Genomic DNA, 23,884 nt, shown 5'->3' with positions numbered 1-23,884 from the left:
TTTTAGGGAAATTCGAAATTTCAAAATACGTGACCCAACAGATTTGTCCAACAGCCTCATCGACAACACAACTAGCTCAGAAGCGTGATACTGCAAGAATTAGACAACCGTCAGATTTCTCTCATAATGGCGTGCCCCATAATCAGATCGTAATTTCGAAATGGTAAATCCTAGAAATTAGTTAATACGATTACTACGTGATCATATGCCAAAATGTCAGTCAATCCCGAAAGTAGAGCTGTTAAAGAAGTTTGAGTCTGGCAGTCCTCCTACTTCCCTCGCGCGAAGAGATACTCGACAAATTACCGTGTGCAGTGACCCCGCCCGTATCTCGCCCCCAACTCGGTAAGTATTAGTTCATCTGTAAACAACTTCAAGAGGGGGTTTAATCGCCTTCCTACTTAAACGTGTGTAGTAGCCGTTCTGAGACTTTTGCTATGGTGTCATCCTACTCTGCTAAGGTATTGTTTGTGAAGTTCTATTATGAGCTGACGGCATGACTACGATTGTAACGAATGCACAGTCGACAATGGACTGAAGAAGGAGTGACGTCGGGGAAACGACAAAGGTAGTATATAGACAACAGCATTATAATGACAACACGAAGTAATGTGACGAATATGAGCCTTCGTTGACGATGGCGTGACTACAATCGAATGAAGAACGCAGGATGACGAAGCAGGAATGAGAACATGGTAGGACCATACCGGGATGAAGACGACAGTATGCTTCTGGATGCATGATAGCGGTTGTCTCAAGACGTATGACGAATTGTGATTGACGTCCATCGATCCCGGAAGGTGCTATGACGACGGGACGACGGCAATGGCATATCGTTCACGCAGTGATGACAATGATAAAATGACAGCGTGAGGACCGCGGCATGGCGAGAGTCGAATGGCGAAGCTGGAATGACGACCGCAAGACAACTACTGCATTCATGACGACTGTATGATGATGAAGGTATGATGACGATAGTTTGAAAGCGGTGTGAAGACAACGGCATAAGGACGTGTGTATGATGACAATGTCTCGACGACTGTATCAAGAAGACTCTGTGACGACGATGACATGACGTTGGCATGGGTACCATCAGATGACGAAGCTCGAGTGACGACCATAGAACTGCCACAATGGCAATACGAAGGTGTGACAACGAACGCATAGCCACTACATGACGGCGAAGGCATGGCGAATGTCAGATGACAAACCTGAAATGACGAATGTGCAACAACCATCATGCATCACTACCACGAGGCTATACCTAGTAACCCAAACTGTTTGACAACTTTGGTCACTGGCTTGGCGTGAAAAGCATGACGACGTCGCCATGAGGAGAGTCAGATCACCAAGTTGGACTGATCACAATTATCTAACCACGAGGGCATCCCGACCGCGAGCACATTCCTATTGGTAAAGCGTGCAGACAACTTGGGTCACTTGTTTGGCGTAAGAGGATGGATGGATGGATGGATGGAGCTCGGTTTAGCGGAGGCAAGTAATATATGTTTGTACAGGTTGAGAACAGATAGCCAACTAGCTGATTCCACCGCAAAAGAAGCTTTGCCGAGTGGCTGTGGTGGCGCCTCTGTGGGGCAGCCACCTCACTTCCAAGAAAGAGCAGGGGGCAATGACCTTCACATGGAGGCCAGGCTAGGTAACTGAACTTCGCAGAAGCGGATGACAACGTATAGTGACGGACGGCCACAACGAAGACTCCCTCCCTAGAATGATGGAGATTTAGCCGTGATTGGCGGAAGGACTGAAGTGTTAATGTTCAAGATAGGCTGGTTTCACGATGTCGCACGGTGCTGTCTCTTGTTTGCCGCATACGTCAACTTTCAGGGCTTTCTCTGAACATGAAACCACACGAAAGGGGCATTCATAGGAAGCAGTCAACGGTGCCTTTGTAAAATTTGTAGAGTCGCGAGTCAGGAAGACGTGTGTGTTTGTATTCTTTGTTGGGAAACTAGAAAAACTGCTCGGTAATCAGTAAGCTGCTTGCGACCAATGTTGTGTAGGGAAATGGCACCTCCGCAAGCTGGCGCTATGAGCCTTTTTGCCGCAATCGGTGCAGCTCAGGGTCGCTTTGCTGGGTGGAGGCTAGAGCCTGGCAAACCACCGGGCGAGTAGGAACAGCGCCGATTCGTGACAGTGCGTTAGCTGCCCGATTTTAGTTCGCTGAGATATAAGCGACGTCCGTACACAATTCGGAGATAAAGGAAAGTTGAGGAAGATTGCTTCCGAGTACGAGCAACTCTTGTTCTTGAAAACGAAGGTTAACGGGTTGTGGTCGGTCAAAATGTAAAACCTATAGCCTTCAATAGAAAAATCGAAATGCTTGACAATGCAACAGATGATCGTCTCCCTTTTGAAGGTGCTCTAGTGAGCTCTTGGGGGTTTGAGGTGCTTTGAAAAGAAGCCCAGTGGCCTACAGTTTGTGTCATCGCGCTGCTGAAGTACTGCACCCACTGCCGTGGTTGACGCGTCTACTAGAAGGTGAGTTGAGGTGTCGTGCAACTGATGAACCAGCAACACTGCAGCAGCGAACCGCGATTTGGCTTCCTGGAAGGAGTGTCCCTTCTGCCGGAACCAGTGGCAAGTGCGCGGTTTTCCTGGAGTCATGAGGCGCGCCGGTTGTGAACCCTCACATCTAGATTCAAATGACTGAGGAAGTCCGCTTCCAGTATATGACAAAGCCGACGTCTGCGATCATAAACACCCATATGTGCAAGCGCTAGAGTGACTAGCGTGATTCAGCGGAGCCCGTGCGATGTGATGTCAGTCTTGTTCACTGCATGGAAAGTAAGTTTGGACTTGCCGCGTTGGTGATCTGCGGCCGTGGCGGGAGCGATAGACAGCTCCGCTCCGGTGACGACGAGGAGGCGTGTGCTCGTGATGCAGTCGACTACGAAGGATAGATGTCTTGCGTGAGGGCCATTGTCACTTGCCTCTGTTAGCGACTGGCCGGCACGTTGCCCGTCCACGAACAGGGCTGGATGCAGCGACTTGGTGGTTCCCGAAAGCGAAATCCAAAAGCTACAACTACCGCGGCGAGCCTCTAGGTGGGCTCCGAGGCTGTCAAATCATATTGTTATGCCGATATTCGTCAGCAAAGTTGCCACCCGTCATCAGCTTCTACAGTGAGCTTGTAAGGTGGTCGACTGCTTCCTCCAGTCTAGAGAGTCGGTCTCCTGGCTCTGAGACTCGCGCGGCGGCGACAGGTAGCCGTGCCACAGTAGAGTAGTCGCACATGCGATCAGTGAGAGCAGCTAGGTAATCGAGACTCGTCTCATCGGAACTGTCAACACAATGCGTACGGTCTGTGAGAGGTGCCACAAGAACAGCTATCGCGAAATTGGAAGCTGGCTCTAATTTACGTAGTGACCACACAGCAACTGACGCAATTGTTGCAGGCTATGTGACAGTCATTGGTCGCCGAGTTGCTCGGATAGTAGCTCATGAAGCTTACTCTGTGGGGATGGCTATTGGTGATGCAGGACCATGCGTTTCAGGTCGTCGTATGCTGTGGCGAAAGGTGTACCCGACAGCAAGTCGTCTATGGCATTGGCAATATTGGAGGGTAGCCCAGCGACGACGTGCTGGCACTTTGTTGCCTGGGAAGTGATCCGCCGGAGTTGAAAACAGGCCTCTACTTGCATAAAGCAGACATGGCAAATTATTGTGCCAAAATCTGGGATGCTGAAGCTCTGTGGCGATGACAGGAAACACAATCGTGACATCTTTTATGTCAGCAGGAGTAAGGGCAGCGTCCTTAATGTCAGTGTTAAAGAAACGTAAATATCTTGCGTCATCACTTTTTGAGCGCTACCAACCCAAACCCCACTCACCTACATACACATTTCTACTCACCCACACACACATACGACACAAACGAAAAATTTTAATTGGATGCCTTTCATCGCCTGCAACGGGTGCTGTAATTAGTGGATATACACACACTCTGGCGTTAGTTAACTCTCAACAAAGCAAGCGTCCTTAACCGGACTGGATGATTCTAAACCCGCGTCTCCCTGGATTCATTGTTTCAGTAAGTCTGCATAAGACTATTCCCAGCATTTCTTTTATTTTGTATTCGTCTGTAACTTTCCGAGTCTAAAGGGATTAGTGCACATTACTGGCACAGTGCGTAATTCCGGAATATATGCAAACTCTAGCCAGCACAACACAGTAAGTACTTTATAGGGGGCAACGGTCCTTCAGCAGGATATTTAAATGGGTCGCATTGGACAAATACAGCGAGGTTCGTATTTAGTAAGCATGTTTTGTGACTCGTGAATTGGTCTGATGGTGGTGTTTGAAACGTCGTAACGCCCTGGTCAGTATGATGTTGCGCATTGACAGTGCAAAGGCTGACCGCAAATTTTTCAAGTACATTGTAGCAGTTTTACAAAATATACAAGCTTACGGCTAATAAGAAAATTTTGCGAAATAACTCTTTTTTCGCTTTCGCATGATATTAAAAATATCCGAGAAAACTAATAATCCTACATAAGATAAGACGCAATAAAGTAAATTTCACTTCCAGGATATCGTGCAGAAGTGGCAGTTGATATGTTGGGTTCGTATTTGTCACATGGGTAGCTCTATATTATGTTGAATAAGGTGTCGTCCATTTGCAACGAAATAAACAAGTTAAATTTCGAAACAAAAGTGTTCACTTAAAACTATCGGAAAGGAATCGGCTTCGAATATGTTACTTAACAAAGAAAATGAGCACTAAAATGCTACATCGTGGTGTGTGCAGACTCCCTGGTGAACTACACTCAAGCACAATCGACGTACCGCATAATCTATTACAATAATGAGTCTATGGTTCTCGGGGACAAGATGCCAACCGTATCGGGTGAGTGAATTTTATGCACTTTTTGTACAGTGTCATTGAGTAGGTCATTCATCGTAAGATTTTTCGCGTCCTTTCTGCAATATCTCTGCCACAGCTGCCATCAAAACCTCTCATTTTCTTCCCCTCCCCCCATGTGGCGCCCCGTTCTCTGTAGAACTAGCACAGGTGCGAACCTAATAACTTGATTGAACTTTAACTACTGTTTCGTTTTGGCATCTCCCTTTATGTGATATATTAGGCAGCATTTACAAATGAATGCGTAATTTTGTTACATTCATATGTGGGTATTGCGTATTTTAAGATACGTAGCAGTGTGGTACTGAGTTTTACTGTGGCCACTGTAAAACTTGTAAAATTGTTACGTCCTACAGCTCATCTCTATCGCCTGCACGCTTATCGCTCAAGGCACTATGTTAGGCGTTGGAAACTTCCTTTACTCCACAAAATTGAATGACCGAAACGGAAAAGCACGCGCGCACTGATATTTGAGCAATGTTCCATTCCCAGAAACGAAAGCACATTTAATACAGCGAGCTCTCTTTTAACTATATTACATTAATGATAACTATAGGTTCAACAAGTAAATCCTATTGGTTAGCACTGACAACCGATTTATTATCTGCAGTTTGTCATGTTTCTTGTGGCCCGATGATTAACACGTGTTACTGAGTGCCATTTGCGTTTTCATATAGGCCAAGCTTCCCGTGGTAACTATATACAGCGCTTAGGAAATTTCGTTCTTTCAGCGTAATATTGTAAGACTTGGTACGTGTAACAGCTAAGCCAGGTAAATTTAGAAGTGCACGATCAACGCACTGAAAACTCGGTTGAAATACCAGTCCGTCCAGGCAGCATAGAGGCTATGCGTTGCGCTGCTGAGCGTGAGGTACAATGCAATGACGATCAAATGCGTAGCATTGGCTTCCCGTTAATAAATTCCCCGTTCTCCAAATTAATCCGAGGGCCGACGCTGCGGCGTGCCTCACAGTCAGATCGTGATTCTGGCTTCTAAAATCACAAAATGTAATTCATATTTCCATATGTTGGATCGTAAATAGTGGGAAAGCTCCTAAAAAAATAACGATAAAGCAGCAGTACGCCACATACCGTAAACTGAACTACAAGATTTCATTTAGTAGTATAGGCGTAAAATGCACTTCGTAGCCAACAAATACAATAATTGCCCAAGTGTAGAGGAGGTAATAACATTGCGCCTATTTGGACGCCATTACATCGTCCCAGAAAGAACACCCTTATTGTTTCTCGCCTTAGATGACGCATTCTACAAAATATTTTATTGGGTTACATGTTAATGGGGAGGGCTGCTTAATATTTAACATACTAATGGGCATTGTATGTCTATAATAATGCTCACAGAAGATAGTACAAGAAAAAGAACTACATCAGGATATTGGGATAAAAAATCTACACATTTTGTTCACAAATATTTCTCTTTACCCCAAAGTCATTTGCAAAATAATAGAACCCACCGTCCCACGCAAATTATTCTCCATATTTTTTTTCGTTTACTGTCGGATTTCGCTCAAAAATTTCAAAGAGCTAGTGTGCGTTTTTCCTCCAAATATTTCCCCGTCATAGAATGCACTTAGTGGCAGGCAGGTAGTTAGAAAGGTAATGTCTTGTCTCGTTTCGTTTCAAGCCTCTTAAGTAAAAGAATTATATGCTAATCCTCCGCACATCTTAGAATATATTTGAAGCATTGCGTTCGTGAAGTAATTCTTGAAAGCTGTAAAACTAAATGCTATTCATACGATCGGCTTTACTTTATTGTCTCTTCGGTGCGTGCCGAATGATGTGTGGTGAAGAATGTGTAATTCCTGTGAAATAGCTGCTCGGCTCTGGCACAATATAAGTATGCGTGTAATTGCGGCCAAATGGGTAGTTCATCAAGCTGTTCTGGTGAGAGATGGAGGTGCTACCTTACCAATGGAGACGTAATAGTTTTTCAATACGCGTGCGTATTGAGGTCGCTCTAAACTAAAGCTATTCTAAAATGTCTGTACTCCATTTCTGCAGTCATTCATCAAATATTCGCTGAACATTTCTGGGCCTTCCCCACATCGCTTCTCTATTACGAGACGTCGGAAAATCCGCCAGAGCTGCCCATTTGCTAAAAAGTGTACACGCTGATTCTGCATGACTAGACCAAAGAAAATAAAAATCATCATCATCATCAGCCTATCTTATGTTCACCGCAGGACGAAGGCCTCTCCCTGAAATCCCCAATTACCTCTGTCCTGCGCGAACCGATTCTAACTAGAACCGCAAATTTCCTAATTTCATTGCGCCGCCTAATCATCTGCTTTCCCCTATTGCGCTTCCCTTCTCTTAGTACCTATTTTGTAACCCTAATGCTCCAATGGGCATATAACCTACGCGTTACATAACCTCTCCAGCGCAATTTATTTCTCTTAATGTCAATTAGAGTATTGGCTGTACCCGTTACTCTCTGATCCAAGTCGCTCTCCTTCTGTCTCTGAAGGCTGTACCTAACATTCTTCGTTCCATCCCTCTGTGTGCGGTCAATACCTTGTTCTCAAACATCTTGGTCAGTCTCGAAGTCTGCCCAATGTGTCATCACCGTTAAAATACCTGATTGTACACCTTCCTTGTCAATCATAATGGTAAGCTTCCAGTCGGGAGCTGGCAATGTCTGCCGTATATGATCCAAACGATTTTCATTCCTCTATGAATTTCCTTCTCATCATCATGGTTTCTTGTGATTAATTGAACTAGGTAAAACACTACATCACAGCCTCTAGAGGCTGACTTGCGATCCTGAACTGCCATTTGCTTGCCCGGTTACTCATCATTACCTTTCTCTTCTGCATAATAATCTTCAGCCCCACTCTTACACTGTCTCTGTCAAGGTCTTCAATCATTTGTTTTAAGTTGTCTGCAATGTTGCTGAGTAGAAGAATGTCATAGGCAAACAGAAGTTTGCTGAGGTATTCGCCCTCGATCCTTACCCCTAAGCTTTCTCAGTTTAATAGCTTGAATATTTCATCGAAACAGGCAGTGCAGAGATAGCGCCTCCTTGTCTGACCCCTTTCTTTATAGGTACCTTCCTACTTTTCTTGTAGAGACTTAAGGTAGCTGTGGAACCTCTATATATATTCTCCAGAATGTTTACGTAGGCATTCTGTACTATTTGATTACGTAATGCCTTTATGGCTACTGGCATCTCTACGGAATCAAGTGTCTTTTCGTAATATATGAAAGCCATATAGAGAGCCTCATTGTAATCTACGGATTTCTTCATTACCTGGTCGATGACATGGATGGGATCCATTGTAAGGTATCTCTTCCTGGAACCTGCCTGTTGCTTTTTTTGACCAAAGTCCATCGTCGCCCTTAATCTATTGGAGATTATGTTGAGGAATATCTCATACAATACTCGGAGTAACCTATTGGGTCTTTAATTTTTCTATTCTTGAATGTCTGCGTTTTTGTGGATTGGTATAATATTTGCATTCTGCCAGTTTTCTGGGACTCTTGCAGTGGATAGATACGTCGTATGGAGAGCCACCAGTCTTCCAAGAAATATGTCTCCTCCATCTACGATTAGGTGTGCGGTTATTCCATCTTCTCCGGCCGCTCTTCTTCGTTTCATCTCTTGCATAGCCGTTCTGACCTCATAGCTAGTTATAGGAGGTGTTTTTGTATCCTGTTGATTACTGTTTTGAATGGAGTCACCCTGAGTCATCTGGGTACTGCACAGGTCAGTACAGACTTCTTCCGCGGCTTTTACTATACCTTCGGGATTACGTTGCTTATGTTTCAGTGCCTACATCTTGGTTTGTCATATGCCAAATTTCCTTCTCACTGATTTCAGGCTGCGTACATTTCTTGCGGCTTCATGAGTCTTTCTCACGTTATAACTTCGAATATCACTTATTTCACATTGTTGATCAGTTTTGACAGCTCCGCAAATTGTATCTTATCTCTTAAGTTGGACACTTTCATTTATTGTCGTATCTTTATTAGGTCCTTTGTTACTTGGGAGAGCTTGCCTACTGGCTGCCTTCGTGTATTACCTCCCACTTCAAGTGCTGCCTCTGAAGCCAGCCTAGTGACAATTTCATTCATCCCCTCTATTTCATCTTCATCTATCTATTCTAAGGCTGCATATTTGTGTGCAGCCACCAGCATGAATTTGTCTTTTTCACCCTCATTGCCTCTAGATTGGCATCTTTCTCTTTCACCAATTTTCTTCTTTTCCTCCCCAAATTAAGGTGGATACTAGCCCTCACTAACCTATAATCACTGCACTTTACCCTGCCTATGACTTCTACATCCTGGACTATGCTGGCATCAGCAGAAAGTATGAAATCAATTTCATCTTTGGTTTCACCATTAGGGCTTTTCCAGGTTCATCTTTTGTTGCTATCCTTCTTGAAAACGGTGCTCATTAATCTCAGCCTGTTACTTTTTTCGAACTCTACCACAATTTCTCCTCTAGCTTTCCTAGAATCGACGCCGCAGTTGCCAATTGCCTGTTCACCAGCCTGCTTATTCCCGACTTTTCATTGAAGTGACGCATTACTACAGTATACTCAGTTTGCACTTTTCTCATCGCTTACTCAACATCTTCAATAATGGGATCTCTATCCATTATCTAATCATCGCGACTAGATGTTGGAGCATAGGCTTATACTATCTTTAATCTATACATCCTAATAAGCTTGATTACGTCTGCTGCTACCCTCTCATTAATGCTGTAGAATTCGTCAATGTTGCGCGCTTTGTCCTTCTGGATTAGGAATCCTACCTCATATTGCTTCGCATCTGCGAAACCTCTATACCAAAGGACATGACCTTTAGCCAGCACTGTATAACCTCACCAATTCCGCTAATCTCGCTGAGGCCCAAACAATATTTGATAGTTCCCCAAAGAGTCCTGCTAAGCTAGCCTCACTCAACAGAGTTCGGCTGTCAATGGTTGCCAATGGTTGTCAATGGTCAGTTTGCATTGGCGTCCTGTCCGAGTTCAGAGATTCTTAGCACCCTCTGCTGGGTTGCAGGTCTGATCACCGCCTTGGTCAGACGCTCCGCAGATGCTGGGAACTGAGGGCCATGGGTTAATTGTAGGAACGATGATGGAGGGGGTGGCATAATACAGCCCTAGGAAGGCCAAATCGTGTTCCGGTGAGGGGTGTATTTCTCAAAGTTTAGTTGGCCTTCCGAAGTTGGTGGTACCTGGATGAGTACAGCCCCACTCGCACTCGGCATCTTTTGCCTGTGTCAGGCATCACTCCAAGCCGGCAGATGCTGTGCACAGGAGGAGGTCGAAGTCAGGCACACCATCGTTAGAAGTAAAAAAAAATAGAAAAAAAGAGGATTCAAAATTTAGACTGTCCCAACCGAGCATTCGACATACCTTAGTCAGATCGCCGAGAAGTACAGCCCAGAGTGCCCTACATGCCTAAGAGATCCGCTGATTTGTCCGGCATTTGCGGGTTTTAGGTTATAGGCCGTACAATATAGTCTCAATTCAAAGTGCGCCCAACATTGTAACCTAAATATTTTCAATTCTAAGCCTTTTGCGTCGCCAGCCCTCCGATATTGGTGCGAAGTTTTCTGGCTACGTCCATCTCTCCTGGCTGTCACGCGGTGTCACAAAACCACGAAAGCTCACCACGTCCAAGGCAAGTGTACGCATAAAAGATGAGTTATTGTGTTTAACACAGCTGAATTTTTTTTGGAATGCGGAAGACTACCCGGTTTTGAAAGTAATAAAATATCTCTGTGCGGCTACATGGAACTGCAGAAGCGAATGAATTTAGTTGTGTACTATAAAAAAATTGAATAAAGGGAAAATGAGACATCCACCCGTACGTAGCAATTGCTACAAAGGAAACCCATACGGGTTCCTCGAAAGAAAAGCCTCATAGTTGAAGAAAAACTCGTCCTGGTCCGGGACTCGAACCCGGGACCACCGCCTTTCCGGGGCAGCCACTCTACCATCTGAGCTAACGAGGCGGCTAGCAGATGGCAGGGCGAAGCCGAATTTGTCGACAACACGAAGCAAAGGCAAGAGTTTGACGTAGTAGTTCTGCGGAAACCCGCAAGGTGGAGAGAAGCAATAAATAAAGGGAAAATGAGACATCCACCCGTACGTAGCAATTGCTACAAAGGAAACCCATACGGGTTCCTCGAAAGAAAAGCCTCATAGTTGAAGAAAAATTCGTCCTGGTCCGGGACTCGAACCCGGGACCACCGCCTTTCCGGGGCAGCCGCTCTACCATCTGAGCTAACCAGGCGGCTAGCAGATGGCGAGGCGAAGTCGAATTTGTCGACAACACGAAGCAAAGGCAAGAGTTTGACGTAGTAGTTCTGCGGAAACCCGCAAGGTGGAGAGAAGCAATGAATAAATCCACCCGTACGTAGCAATTGCTACGTACGGGTGGATGTCTCATTTTCCCTTTATTCATTGCTTCTCTCCACCTTGCGGGTTTCCGCAGAACTACTACGTCAAACTCTTGCCTTTGCTTCGTGTTGTCGACAAATTCGACTTCGCCCTGCCATCTGCTAGCCGCCTGGTTAGCTCAGATGGTAGAGCGGCTGCCCCGGAAAGGCGGTGGTCCCGGGTTCGAGTCCCGGACCAGGACGAATTTTTCTTCAACTATGAGGCTTTTCTTTCGAGGAACCCGTATGGGTTTCCTTTGTAGCAATTGCTACGTACGGGTGGATGTCTCATTTTCCCTTTATTCATTGCTTCTCTCCACCTTGCGGGTTTCCGCAGAACTACTACGTCATATAAAAAAATTGATCGTATAACTTTCTCAAACGTATTCAACACGTACATGACATCGCCCCAACAACGTTTCTTCAACAACATTCGTATTGTTGCATCTTTAGCTTTCCGTTGTTTGCAGCCACGATTTTCTCCCAGTAACCTCATGATAAGCAAGAGTAAGCTGGCCAATCGTAGGTGCCGGTACCACCCTGCTCACCAGCTATCTCCTTTCATTGTGCTAGCTCCATCCTACCAAAATCATTTACAGTTCTGGGTGTTCCTCGGCTTTTCTCAGCCAATAAAACGAGAAGAACCTGTCTAAATCGGCAATGGCATTTACTTTGAATGTAAACAAAAACGAGCTCATACAATCAAATATAGGGTTTAATTGGACTGCTGAAACTGTGCTGCGTGTCAGTGTCCAATGCTAACCTCTCCAGATACGTAAATTTCACACGGAAAGATTCGAATAAACGAAGATGAGAATACTTTCACGTTACACGACCCCTGTTTGGCATAAAAGCAGCAGCAAAAAACAGCCACGATCAACAATTTTGCGCTTGACAGTTACCTGAGAACGCTTCGATTTAAATGCATAGATCGCATGCTGAGATCGGGCCTCGGTCGCCCAGCCCAACAGCCACATTGTATAACCATTACGCCTAGAAACCACGCATTCTTTCTCGTGCGAAACTCAACTAGCCCTTAGACAGTATGCGCGTACGTCATTTCGCCTAGAAGAAAGGACTGCTCGCACATGTGAACCAATCGACAATTTCCAAAAATATTCTGCGCAAGAGACAGAACGATGTTTTCCAAATAATATTTCATAAGATATAAAATCTTGCTGTAAGAATAGATGGCCGAAATGTGTCTTTGTGTTGCTTGTTTTGAGATGAAATCTTGACGTCTTAGTAGCTTTTCTTGCAGGTCACGGCTGCAATTATAAGTAGACGGTAGCACTTTCGACAGGCACAACTAGCTTTTATTTTCTGGTTAACCTAGAGCGTAGATTGGCGATAAAAGCATTCGATCGGTGCGTGCTGGTTGAGAAGTGTTGAAATAACAACTATAGAACAGCGGGGTGTTCCTTGTTTTGCAAGCAGGTTTTGCAGAGCAGCCGCAGCACCCACGAGGGCGCGAAAGTAGTACATTTTTGTTAGGGCGCAGACGCAGGAATGAAACGGGAAAATAACTCTCAACAACAGCAATCCTGCGTCATGGCATGGAGTAAGAAATTGTTTGCAAAAGCCAGAACACGCCGCTTTCCTCTATTTTCCCCTCGCGGCAGCTATGCACGAGGATCATGTTATTTAGCAATGAAATAATTCAGTCACGATTGAGCTACTCCATAATGTGAAACTTGAGCGCAGCTCTATACGTGTTTTAATTTCGCGAAGTATTTACAGACTGGCGCAGACAACCGGTTTCTTGCGGCCAGCTCCGATCCGAGCGAAATTTGGCGAGACTGCCTCGCTAATCTGGAGATAGCGAGAAGCAGCGCGTGGGTGTCGAGTGGGCTTGATTTACATGCAGCCGCCGCGGACAGGACTGCGCTCTTGCAGCTCTTTGTTTCCATACAGACGATGCTCACGACTCTGGGCCCGTCTCGTAGCCATTGTCGCCACACAGCGGTTCTTGCGCGGCATTATGCTGTTCTTTTCACGCTTTTGCCTTACCCTTCTGCTCCATTTCCCGCCTCATTCTTCCACCGTAGCCTGCTTACCCGCTTTCTTCCTCGTGTGTCTTCACTATCGGCGTCTTTTATCTTCGACTGCGCTCCGCGTTCGCTTTCATCCTTTTTAGCATCAGTTTGCTCGATTACTAGGGACGCTGTCGACGCTCGCCGCAGGAACCGGTGCCTAAGGGCTGCGCTCTAAAAGTGCCATGGGGGCAAACTGTACAGAGATAACTGCGCTCCTGAAAGTAGTTGAAAGGTCTCCTGAGTGCTAGCTTATTCTGGAACATTGTAAAAAATATCATTTGCAGTAGTGCGTTTCCTTAAATATAGTTCTTGAAGAAAGTTCTTGAAGAAGCTATGTTTGGCTGCCCAGATTTCAAAATGTGTCAGTTCTCTGCACCAGCTAGCGCTACGTTGGCGCGATCTGACGAGCCACCGAGCCCCGAAAATTGGCGTTAAAATGGGGCCTAGGTAAATACCGATTGTGTAAGGCTTCTCATCCTCGACTTACACTTGCAGACAGGTGCGGATGGAAGATACACTATACAAGAGCTACACCACATGAACACGCAAATTTCGGCAAGCCGACGGATGTATTGAATATTTTCAATGTGCTCGCGAAGAACTGTTCGGAAAGTATCCAAGGAAGAACAGCATATCAGTGTTGTATGAAGGACATCCTGAGATCGCTGCAGTGGATGGAAAACTGCGGATGCGTTCGCCGAACATGCATCTAATTCTTTTTTGAGGGCGTGCTTTGAAGGCACAAGTGGTAGCTTATCACGCGAACAACACATAACCAGAAGATATAACCCTATCACTTAACTTTCTTCCCTTTCCTTAAACTGCATCATGTGCAAATACAGCTCGTATATTCGCACTTAATTTTGCAGCGTAAGCTCGTATGGGCTACTTCCAATAGCCATTTCGGCTAGAAATGTCCGCCGCCGCCCGAGGCGGCATCTGTTGCTGCTGTCGTTAGACTCCTCCCGAATGCGGGGACTGCCCGACAAATGGTTGGATTGTCTTGAGGAAAGAAAAGAAGATTATAAGTAGAAGCGGATTAAAAGGAGACGTATAAAAAAAGCTAGCAGAAGAAAATCGACCAGGAATACCATACTCTCTCATAAACTTGAGCGCACCCCTATACGTGTTTTCATTTCTATATATATTGGCGACTACATTTCTATATATACTGCCGATATATTGGCGAACGCGGGCCCACCTGTCTCGTGGGGCATGTTGAAAACGAGCGGAATATGGCGCGACTGCTTCGCTAATCGAGAGATCCCGAGAGCCAGTGCGTGGATGACACATGGGCACGATCTACAGCTGCCATTGCCGGCAGACCTCCAACACGACGTGCGCTACTGTCGCGATCGTCGTCGCTCTGCGCTTTGCTTCCCATGCTATCGCCATACCCTCCTCTGCTTTCCGCCTATTCATTCCGCTGAACCCTCTTCTCCGCTTTCTCGCTCGGGTATTTTGTCTCCCACGGAGCTCCGTGTTCGCTCTTTGATCATTCGCTCGTTCACTCAGTAACGCCGCCGGATAATGCCGCCACTGACGCTCGCCGCAGCAGCAGGAACTTATGATCTGCGCTGTGAAACACGTATGGCGCCCCTGATTAACTGAAGCAGGCTAGGTTACTGTTTGTCACGACTTGCAGTTGCATAGGTCGCACTACAAGGTATCTTGTGTTTCCTATCAAGTATGTGGCCCCAATCACCATGGCAGATTGTCCAACAAATGGGTGTACTGTCTTGTGAAGAAAAAGGTTAATGAGACGTGTGCAGCCATGCCAGAATGAAAACATGTATAGCATACCTGATTAGATCAAGCAGGCTAGGTGACTGCTCCGTTTCAATGATGATCACAATAAATAATTATCAGCACCCTCAAATTGTGCTGCTCATCACGTGATGCCGCATGCCAGCCGCGTAGCGTTGATGTGTGCAAACCTTGCACTGCAGTTGCGTTGTATTCTCCCAGGTGTCCTGATATGTAGCATTGGCATGTAGACGTTGCATATTGCATGTGAGTGGCCCTGGTTATCTCGAGCAGGCTAAGTGCCTTTATCTCACCACTTCGTATGAAAAGCGATGCCGATAAAATGATCATCATCAACAACAGCATAGTATCGTGCCGCGGGTCAAGAGGTGTGACATGTGCGCTGCGTACCCTCAATACCTGTGTTTATTCTTCGGTACACTTTCTGGCATCTTCTCCCAAGGGATAAAGTGCTGCTTTAGAAGCTAGCTGTAGGCGACGTGGGCCTAAGCATACCGCTGTGCAGAGAGCAGCACAACCCATAGCTCACCATCGACGCCAGCGGGACACCTCAGATCATTCTCGTGAAAACGAATGAAAGTGACATCGCCGCGAAGACTCTTTAGTGCGTGCTGCCGAAGTTGAAGCTGCTATGCAGTCACTCCTCGAGCTTATGCTGTGATTGTGCTGGGTTTGCGTCCCAGGCCTACCACTTTTTTATTGCTAATGAGCTAGGTTATTACAAGACATATTCATCTATCTGTAATAAATAATTGTGGACATGGTTTAAGCACCCAATGCCATAAACCGGGCCATTACGTTTGTGTTGTATTAGCTGTAGATGTGAATCTATGTTGCTCGGTAAACTGTACAGGTGCAACGCGTGAGAAATAATGGTCAGCATGCCAGGACTGTCACTTGATTTGTCACAGCACGTGGGCGTGTGCAGGGACTCCGGTAAATGCTCGATAATATGGAAAAGGATGCAAAATTTAGAAGCAGAGTTCACACCGTTCGCAAAAAGCGGAATGTCCTAACTCACTGTACTGCGATCTCGGATTTCAAGCAGCTGCCCACTCTGGGACTGATCCATCATTTCCTGAACTCATAGAGGCATTCATTAGAAGTCTGGCTACTCTGCTATGCTTCCACTGCCGATAGAATAACCGGGGTCTGCTGCTTCCCAGCAAAGTGTTGCTGGGAAGCCGCAGAGACACTTTCACCTGAGTTTATTGATGGAAAGTTAAAGGCTACCTGTTCACGGTCAAACTTATTCCTCTTGCATTCCCTTATCATTGCAACATCCGTTTACTATCAGTAGGGAGCATGGTATCTGTGTACAACTGCTATTGTTTTTAACCCCACTTTCTTGGAATATCTCGCTATATGGAGATGGCACGGAAACGGCTATTGGTTTTCACGCCGAGTGCTTTTGCTACTGCGAATCAAGCTATGCACTAGATTAGTGCCTGCGCCTACTACGAACGGAAATGACATGTTTAAATGCGGTGAAGGTGGTCGCAGCAAATTGTGCTCAAGCATCAAACTAGATGGCTCATAAAATGCCAAAATGACCAAAAGATTGTTACGGGGGAGAAAATATAGGTATTTACAATACGTACACTTACAAGGGTGTATCTGAGTAGCCCGGGTAACGCCATGTATCCATCATCGAGACACTTCAACCTCTTCTTCACCTCCCAACGTCCATTTGTCGACAGCGGCACAAACTCGTACGTGACATTAGTCCATGGCGGCAGAAGCATCGTATAGATGCTTCCTAGGGTATCGAATCAGTGTGCGAATTATATGGCTTTAGTCGCGAAACGTGCGCGATATCTGTCCTTGGTGGGGTAGAAGACGTCGAAGTCACAGGTGATATCTAAAATATGAGGTTGGTGACTTTACGAACAACTCGGTATGGTCAAAGCTATCGCGTCAGCAGTTTTTCGCAAAGGCCGACGCGTAGGCAGGGTAACCAAATCAGGACAAGTGACCCAGGGCTGAAATGAATGGCCCGATGACGACTGCCGTAACTGTGCTTTTGGAGACCCTGAGGCACCAGAAGACGGTCACGGGCAATGCGACGTGTTGTAACTGCGCGAACAATGGCGTTGTGAGCATATACCATGGTAGTCTTGGCATCGGAAGGAAGCAGGAGGTGGGACACGGCCATATAGCAGATAGAACGAAAAATAACCAGCAATATCGTGACCCGACGAATTGTATGCAAACGTAACCGAAGGGTAAGGTGCAGTCCCAATCCTGTTGATCATAAGACATCTACATGCAGAGCATGCCCATGAATGTATGGCTGAGAAGCTCGGTAAGCCCATTTGTTTGTGGGTGGTAAGCCATAGCGAACTTGCGGGACATGGAGCAAGAGCGAAGAATGTCGTCGACAACCTTAGAACGAAAACAGCGGCCTCTATCACTCAGTAGCTGACGTGGGGTACCGTGATTTAGGATCACTTTATGAAGAAAAAAATCAGTCCCACCAGTGGCGCAGCTGGTAGTGACGGCCCGTGTCATGGCATAACTCATGGTATAGTCTGACGTAGTAGTTCTGCGGAAACCCGCAAGGTGGAGAGCAGTAATGAATAAAGGGAAAATCAGACATCCACCCGTTCGTAGCAATTGCTACAGGAACCCGTATGGGTTTCCTTTGTAGCAATTGCTACGAACGGGTGGATGTCTGATTTTTGCTTTATTCATGGTATAGTCCGTCGCAACGGTCACCCACTTGTCGCCCGAGGATGAAGATGGAAATGGGCCAAGGAAGTCGAGGCCGACGTGGGGAAATGGCTCACTGGGGATACCTATAGGCTGAAAGTGCCCAACGGGGGACAATGGAGGCTTCTTTCGGCGTTCGCAAAGTTCGCAGACAGCCACGCAACATCGAACAGAGCGATATAGTCCAGGTCAGAAAAATCGCTTGTGGGCACGGTCGTACGTACGGGAGACACCCAAATGACCAGCCGTGGGCAGATCGTGTAGCTTCTAGAGAATTGTCGAGACCAGATGCTGGGGAACGACTAGAAGCAGCTCAGCCCCATGTGGATTCATATTGCGTCGATATAAGGTCCCCTTCTGGAGAACAAACATACGGAGGGAAACGCCCTGTTGTTCCGAGGTAAGGCGTTTGATGACGGATCGCGAACATGGGTCATGACGCTGCTCGTCGGCAACGCGTGAAAATTCGGAGATCGACAAAACGCAGGTATCTGTATCGGTTTTGGTGCCATCGGGAGGGTCGAGAGTATAGCGGGAGAGACAGTCGGCATCCTTATGTAGTCACCCAGATTTTTAGGACACGGAAAATGTGTACTCTTGCAGGCGTAAAGCCCAGCGGGCAAGACAGCCTGTCGGGTATCTGAGTGGGGATTTCCAACATAAGGCATGATGATCTGCATTTATTAATGATGTACTCAACCGTTGAGCAGTTCCTGCAAAGCAGCAGGTTGAACTCATCGTCCACGATGCCTTTCAATATGTGTCCAACCATATCGGCCTCCAGCATGGTGATGTCCGCCTTACGGCAGAAAGCTAGAACCTCTTAAATATACGCGACGTACGATTCGGTTGATGTCTAGGTACAAGACACTAGCTCTTGCTTGGCCTCCATTTAGCGTCCCACAGGTCTTCTGAAAAGATCACGTAGTTTTTCCTTACGAGGAGTCCCTCCTTCTAATGTTGGCTTCATGCGTCTCGAACCATACCTTCATGGTTTCTCCCAAGTAAAACATCACGTTGGCCAGGAAAAGTGCGGCATCCCTGTTGCCGTGCTTACCGATGCGTTCATACGACGACAGCCAGTGTTCAGCATCGACCTCGCCAGTGCCGATTAATATTCCGGGGTGACGTAACTGGGTTAACACTATTTCCGCTGGTGTGTGGGTGGCGGAGGCAGCGTCAGTAACCATACCAGCAGAACCGATGTGACGCCCACTGCGAAGATCCAGGGCCAGCTTGTGGCGAGAGTACCCCGCACGTGCACCAAAATGTTATTGAGAGAAAATATATGTATTTAACATATATACAGATACAAGTTTGTACCTCAGTAGCCATGGTAATACCACCTACCGATCGCCGACACACTTCAACCTCCTCTTCACCTCCCAACGCCCATTTGTCCGCAGCGGCACAAACTCGTGCAATACAATATGTAGTAGCCGGTCGCAGTTGCCATTCAACGAGCAGCAGACGAAGTGCCACCCTCCGAAAACGAAAACTAAGCAGTTTCGCTTGCGAAGACAAGGTATGGAAAGAGAAGAGCTCGAATCAGCTGGCACTAACCTCGCTGTCCTATGCTCTCTATACTTAGTGGATGTCACTGCAACCTATTTCTGGCATCCCTTGTTTATCTCCGGCTATGGCCATAAAATGTGTTGGCTCTCGAATGGTTAACCTGCAAAGGATCACCCATCCCACATATGCACACGGATAAAATACCACGGTATGTTTCATTGCTAACCCTGCACCTGCCGAAATTCTGGCAACCAATTCCTATATCCGACTGGCCCAGGCGAGTACCCCAGTTTGCTGTTGTCATAATGTTGTTGCAGACACAAAGACCTTATCATGTTGTTGCTGGCATGCCACCGGAAAGTGTTACCTAACTGTGCGTCCTGAGTGCTAAGCTTCCACTGTCCAGCCCGTACAACTGCTTGGTGCCCGAGCCTACCAGCTCACAACCGCTTCCAGTGTGCGCTGACTGTAACTATAAATCACTGATGAAAAACTTGGCTATCGCAAGCCATCAGAATACTTCTGTAAATTTTGCACACTATCAGAAGGATCACATAGGCAAGGGAATCAATTTTCATCAATACATGGTACATGGTGTCTCGCGCTTCTTTTAGCCCTCCGCGTGCATATTTATAGCGCACATATTTACTGTTAGTAAATGTTTGTCCATAGAGTTTGTGCAGTCATCCAGCATCAAGTTTTATTAGCTACCCGATAAATCAGATGATTTATCGGGTAGTTATATGTAATAGTCGCCGAAAGACTGCTGCTAAGCACGAGGTAGCTGCATCGAATCCCGGCCATGGCAGCGGCATTTCCATGAGGGCAACATGCGAAAACACCCGTGTATTTAGATTTAGGTGCGCGTTAAAGAGCCCCAGGTGGTCCAAATTTCCAGAGCCTTTCAGTACGGCGTGCCTCCTAATCAGTTCGTTGTTTTGGCACATAAAACCCGATAATTTAGTTTTCCTGTATTGGGGGGCTTGTGCTACCACACAGATGCAATACATGTTACGCTTCCTTCTGTTTGGTTTATGTGTATGACATTTCAGTACAAATGCGATGTATCTCGTTCGTGAGTATCTTTACTTGTTTGTATTGCGAAGTAAACCCATTTACCTAAATTGAGACATTTATCAGTTTTTATACTACTAGCACTCGTATTCCAAGTTTTTACCAAGAGTTAGCTAGACTGCAAATGTAATAACATCTGGATAAATCACTGAGTGAGCTGCCGAAAGTGTGAGTTTTATTAATAAATTTTGTAAATAATGTAGTGGCTAGAACACTACCTTCCGTTGGCTCTGACGCGACCGGTATTAATGTCAATGCAGTGTAACCTATTCGTACAAGTTGTGTGCTGTTACTAAAGCAATCTTTTAATCTAGTAAACAAAAGGACCACACAGTTGGAAATGGTCCCTTCGCTGCTCGCTTTACAAGTACCGTGACTTCCTTCTTAAAAGCATGAATTGTAGTTTCTAACTGAAAGCGCAGATCTGTTCTTCGTTGGTGCACAGTTGTATTAGCTGAAATTTTCTTATTATTTTTTTATGTGAAAGGTGGTCTCATGCTTCAGAGAAATCTAAAAAGTCAGATTAGTTTGCTTCTGCTCATCAATGGCGTGCACTATATTGCGTCATTATTCTAAAAGGTTACTAAATGTTGAAACGCCCTTGTGGAAACCATGCTGGGTAGCAGGCAGGGTACGTTGTTCTTCCAAGTATATAGTTATGCGTTTAATATTGAATATTCTAAGGATTAGCATACAGAAGTAGTTAACGATATTAGGTAGCAGTATTTTTTACGTTTTTACCATCTGTGAAAGCCATGCATGCCTTTAGTGATTTAATAAAGCGTATACAAAAGTACAGAGTTACTCTGCATACCTCTTAAGAAAGATGTTGACATGATGTCCGGACCAGTGCCCGTCTTTGTATCAATTTTTACATGTGCATAAGCCCGCCTTGCTCTGTGAGTGTTAGCAGTTTTATTGGATTATGCTGGAACTTTTCCATGAACGGTAAGTATTCCGTAATTTACGGTGAAGACTAGTAGGAGGTTATCATTGAAAGAGTTTACAAGAGCTTACATGAGGAACGCGTATATTAGTCACAATTCTTGGGAATAAGGTACCTTCACAATTTATTTGAGCTGTTTTGCTAACCTTTGGGAAGAAACTTCGCAGCGTAATCAGATGTAGCATCCTTTAAATTACACCTGACATATAGTGTGGCTCCAGTTCTAGTTACATTTGGTCTCTTCCTGATTAGCCATTTTTTTAACTGTTTTGTTTTTGCTTCGTATGTATAACATCACGAAATATTAATGGGGTTCTCGTTTTTTATGGGTACACATTTTTGGGCATGAAGTCGGAATGTATGTAAATCAACTCCGCACCATTCAAATATCAGTCCATAAATTTTTCGAAAGTAGTAAGAAAAATCCGTGTTAAGAAGGACAGTCTGTTATGCTTGTATCGTCAGCATGGCTGAAATCGCGATACCATAGCGATGTTTGTCGATTAAATATCGCATCATCCGTCGATACTGTGCAGAAGATAAGCTGGTAGTTCGACATTACTGGTATCATTGGCATGATTTCTATTTTTGTAGTCTCATGTGGGAAATGGTCACTAAGGAAAATAAAATCAAGGATGTGGGACATTAATCAGTGTACACACGGGGCCATAGTGCAAGTTAAAATTGCATCTGTGCATCTGATGCAAGTTAAAATTGGGGATTACATCACAGAAAATTGGAAGGGTGAGGGCTAAGGCTACTTGGTTGTCCATTAGACGGTGTGGTGCAGATGGAAGCGGTACAAGGAACACAGCAAAAAATGAGCACAAGCAGTTCTGAATTTTTTTTTTTGCTACAAGGTGTGTTATATAGAGAAAAAAAAGAACGGAATTATTTTGATGTCGTTTTTCTGCTGCTTTTTCCTGCATAACACCTTGTATCAGACAATACACTTTCAGTTGGTAGCAGGTGCTTGTCTTCGATTCTTTCATGTGTCCCCTGTTCCGCTTCGCGCTGCTCCATACAGTGTCACAGAAAATTGGAGTGTCCAAGAAATTGAAAGTCAAAGAATTCCAATCAATTTCTGGCATATTAAAAAAAGAAATATTTGGTACTCGACACATGGCGTTACTTATAGTTACAAAGTGAAGAAATAACATCATTGGTATGTGAGGAGCTGCGCTTATCACAGTCAACAATGATGACACGTGGACCCAAGAGACAGTTGCAAAAAAATTACTGCTGCACCTTTCAACATCTAGAAGTGCTTTGAAGGATATCCTTTCGCCCATTTAAATTACCACGCCAGCACCACATGTAAACGTGTCTTTGCGTAAGATTGCACAACTTGGCATACCTATTTCGTCATCATGAATGTCCCTTGTTAACCACGTTTCTGTGATTTCTACAATGTCATGTTCAAGTTTTTATGACCATCAAGGGTTATGTTAACGTACACATGTTAGGATTTATTTCCATAAACGTGCTTAAGCTCTCATTAGATACTAGCAGTAAGCTGAAAATAAATGAACCTAATCATCTGTTACATGTATCAGAGCTTAAAAACTTCCAAAAGCATTTTAAATTTCTAAATATGTACAAGCGCATTTTACACGTTGTGCTTACCTCAATTTTTACTTTTTGCATCTACAGAACGAGCGATATGTTCCCTCTGGGTGAAAGAGAACTTCACTCTAGAAAGCCAAATCCCTTTCATGGCAAACTTGTCTTTTCATACAAACTGCAAAAATGCACTATACTATGGATATATCGATACCTGCAGCAAGTAGTGGGACGCTCGTGGAACAGGAATAAATTTTTCTGACAGAAACGGTACAAGGTGTTCTGTGGATTGATTTACTGCGGAAAGGATTCTTCTAAGCACAACAATAATTATGGAGATATGCAGCCCCGCAAAGAAAACGTACAACCAGTCGCCATCAACAGCTGCTGTTGGCAACTTCCTCCTTAAGTAGATTGGGAACTGTTGGTCTGCTGAAAATGTTCTTCACAGCCTACTCCAATTTATTTGTTTCCGCCACTGTTGGCTGAAAAACACCATTGCGCTCAGTTACTATAATGTGCGACGGAGCTCACATGAAGGCCGCGATTTTTCGTACTGTGCATTACAAAACAGGCCAGGCTGATTAGAAAAGGCACAAAAGCAAAGACGTGTATACATTGAACAAACCCGGCGCCACTTCCACCTAAAGCTGTCGGCTTGCGCACGTCTGCTTTATGATGTCGCTTTTAAGTGAGAGAGTGAGAAAGAAAGAGAAGGGAAGAAAAACACGAGCACGTATGCTGGGTGTTAAATTTAGAGTTTCCTGGAATTTTCAAAAACTTTACAGTTCCAGATTACATATTTCTATTTCTTGAACTGGATTATTCCTAGAAGTGGACGTTACCTGCACAAGATATCAAAACAACTTATTCAAGAACAACTTTAACAAACAAAAGAATATCACTAATTTACTCTAGTAAATTTCATGACAGCACATACTGCAAAATAGTAATCGTAACTGGCCAGTTTGCAAC

The 23,884-nt window shown here is 45.2% G+C and overlaps 1 protein-coding gene and 1 non-coding gene across 5 annotated transcripts in view; both read left to right on the top strand.

Moving 5' to 3' along the window:
* LOC142591081 (japanin-like) overlaps positions 1-23,176 on the top strand; it is an 88,297-nt gene extending 65,121 nt beyond the window's left edge. For all 4 annotated transcript variants that reach the window (XM_075703452.1, XM_075703451.1, XM_075703449.1 and 1 more), the window contains 2 exons: positions 4,769-4,867; positions 23,000-23,176. In XM_075703452.1, coding sequence (XP_075559567.1) covers positions 4,769-4,867; positions 23,000-23,136 — 236 coding nt within the window. In that variant the 3' untranslated portion in view covers positions 23,137-23,176. The remainder of the gene's footprint in view (positions 1-4,768; positions 4,868-22,999) is intronic.
* Positions 11,426-11,500, top strand: TRNAS-GGA (transfer RNA serine (anticodon GGA)). Its single transcript has one exon. It is a non-coding gene; the product is annotated as a tRNA-Ser (tRNA).
* Positions 23,177-23,884: the final 708 nt, after the last annotated feature.

The sequence above is a fragment of the Dermacentor variabilis genome, chromosome 8 (genome assembly GCF_050947875.1).
Source record: "Dermacentor variabilis isolate Ectoservices chromosome 8, ASM5094787v1, whole genome shotgun sequence".
NCBI classification, from domain to species: Eukaryota; Metazoa; Arthropoda; class Arachnida; order Ixodida; family Ixodidae; genus Dermacentor; species Dermacentor variabilis.
This window is presented reverse-complemented; position numbering and strand designations above follow the sequence as displayed.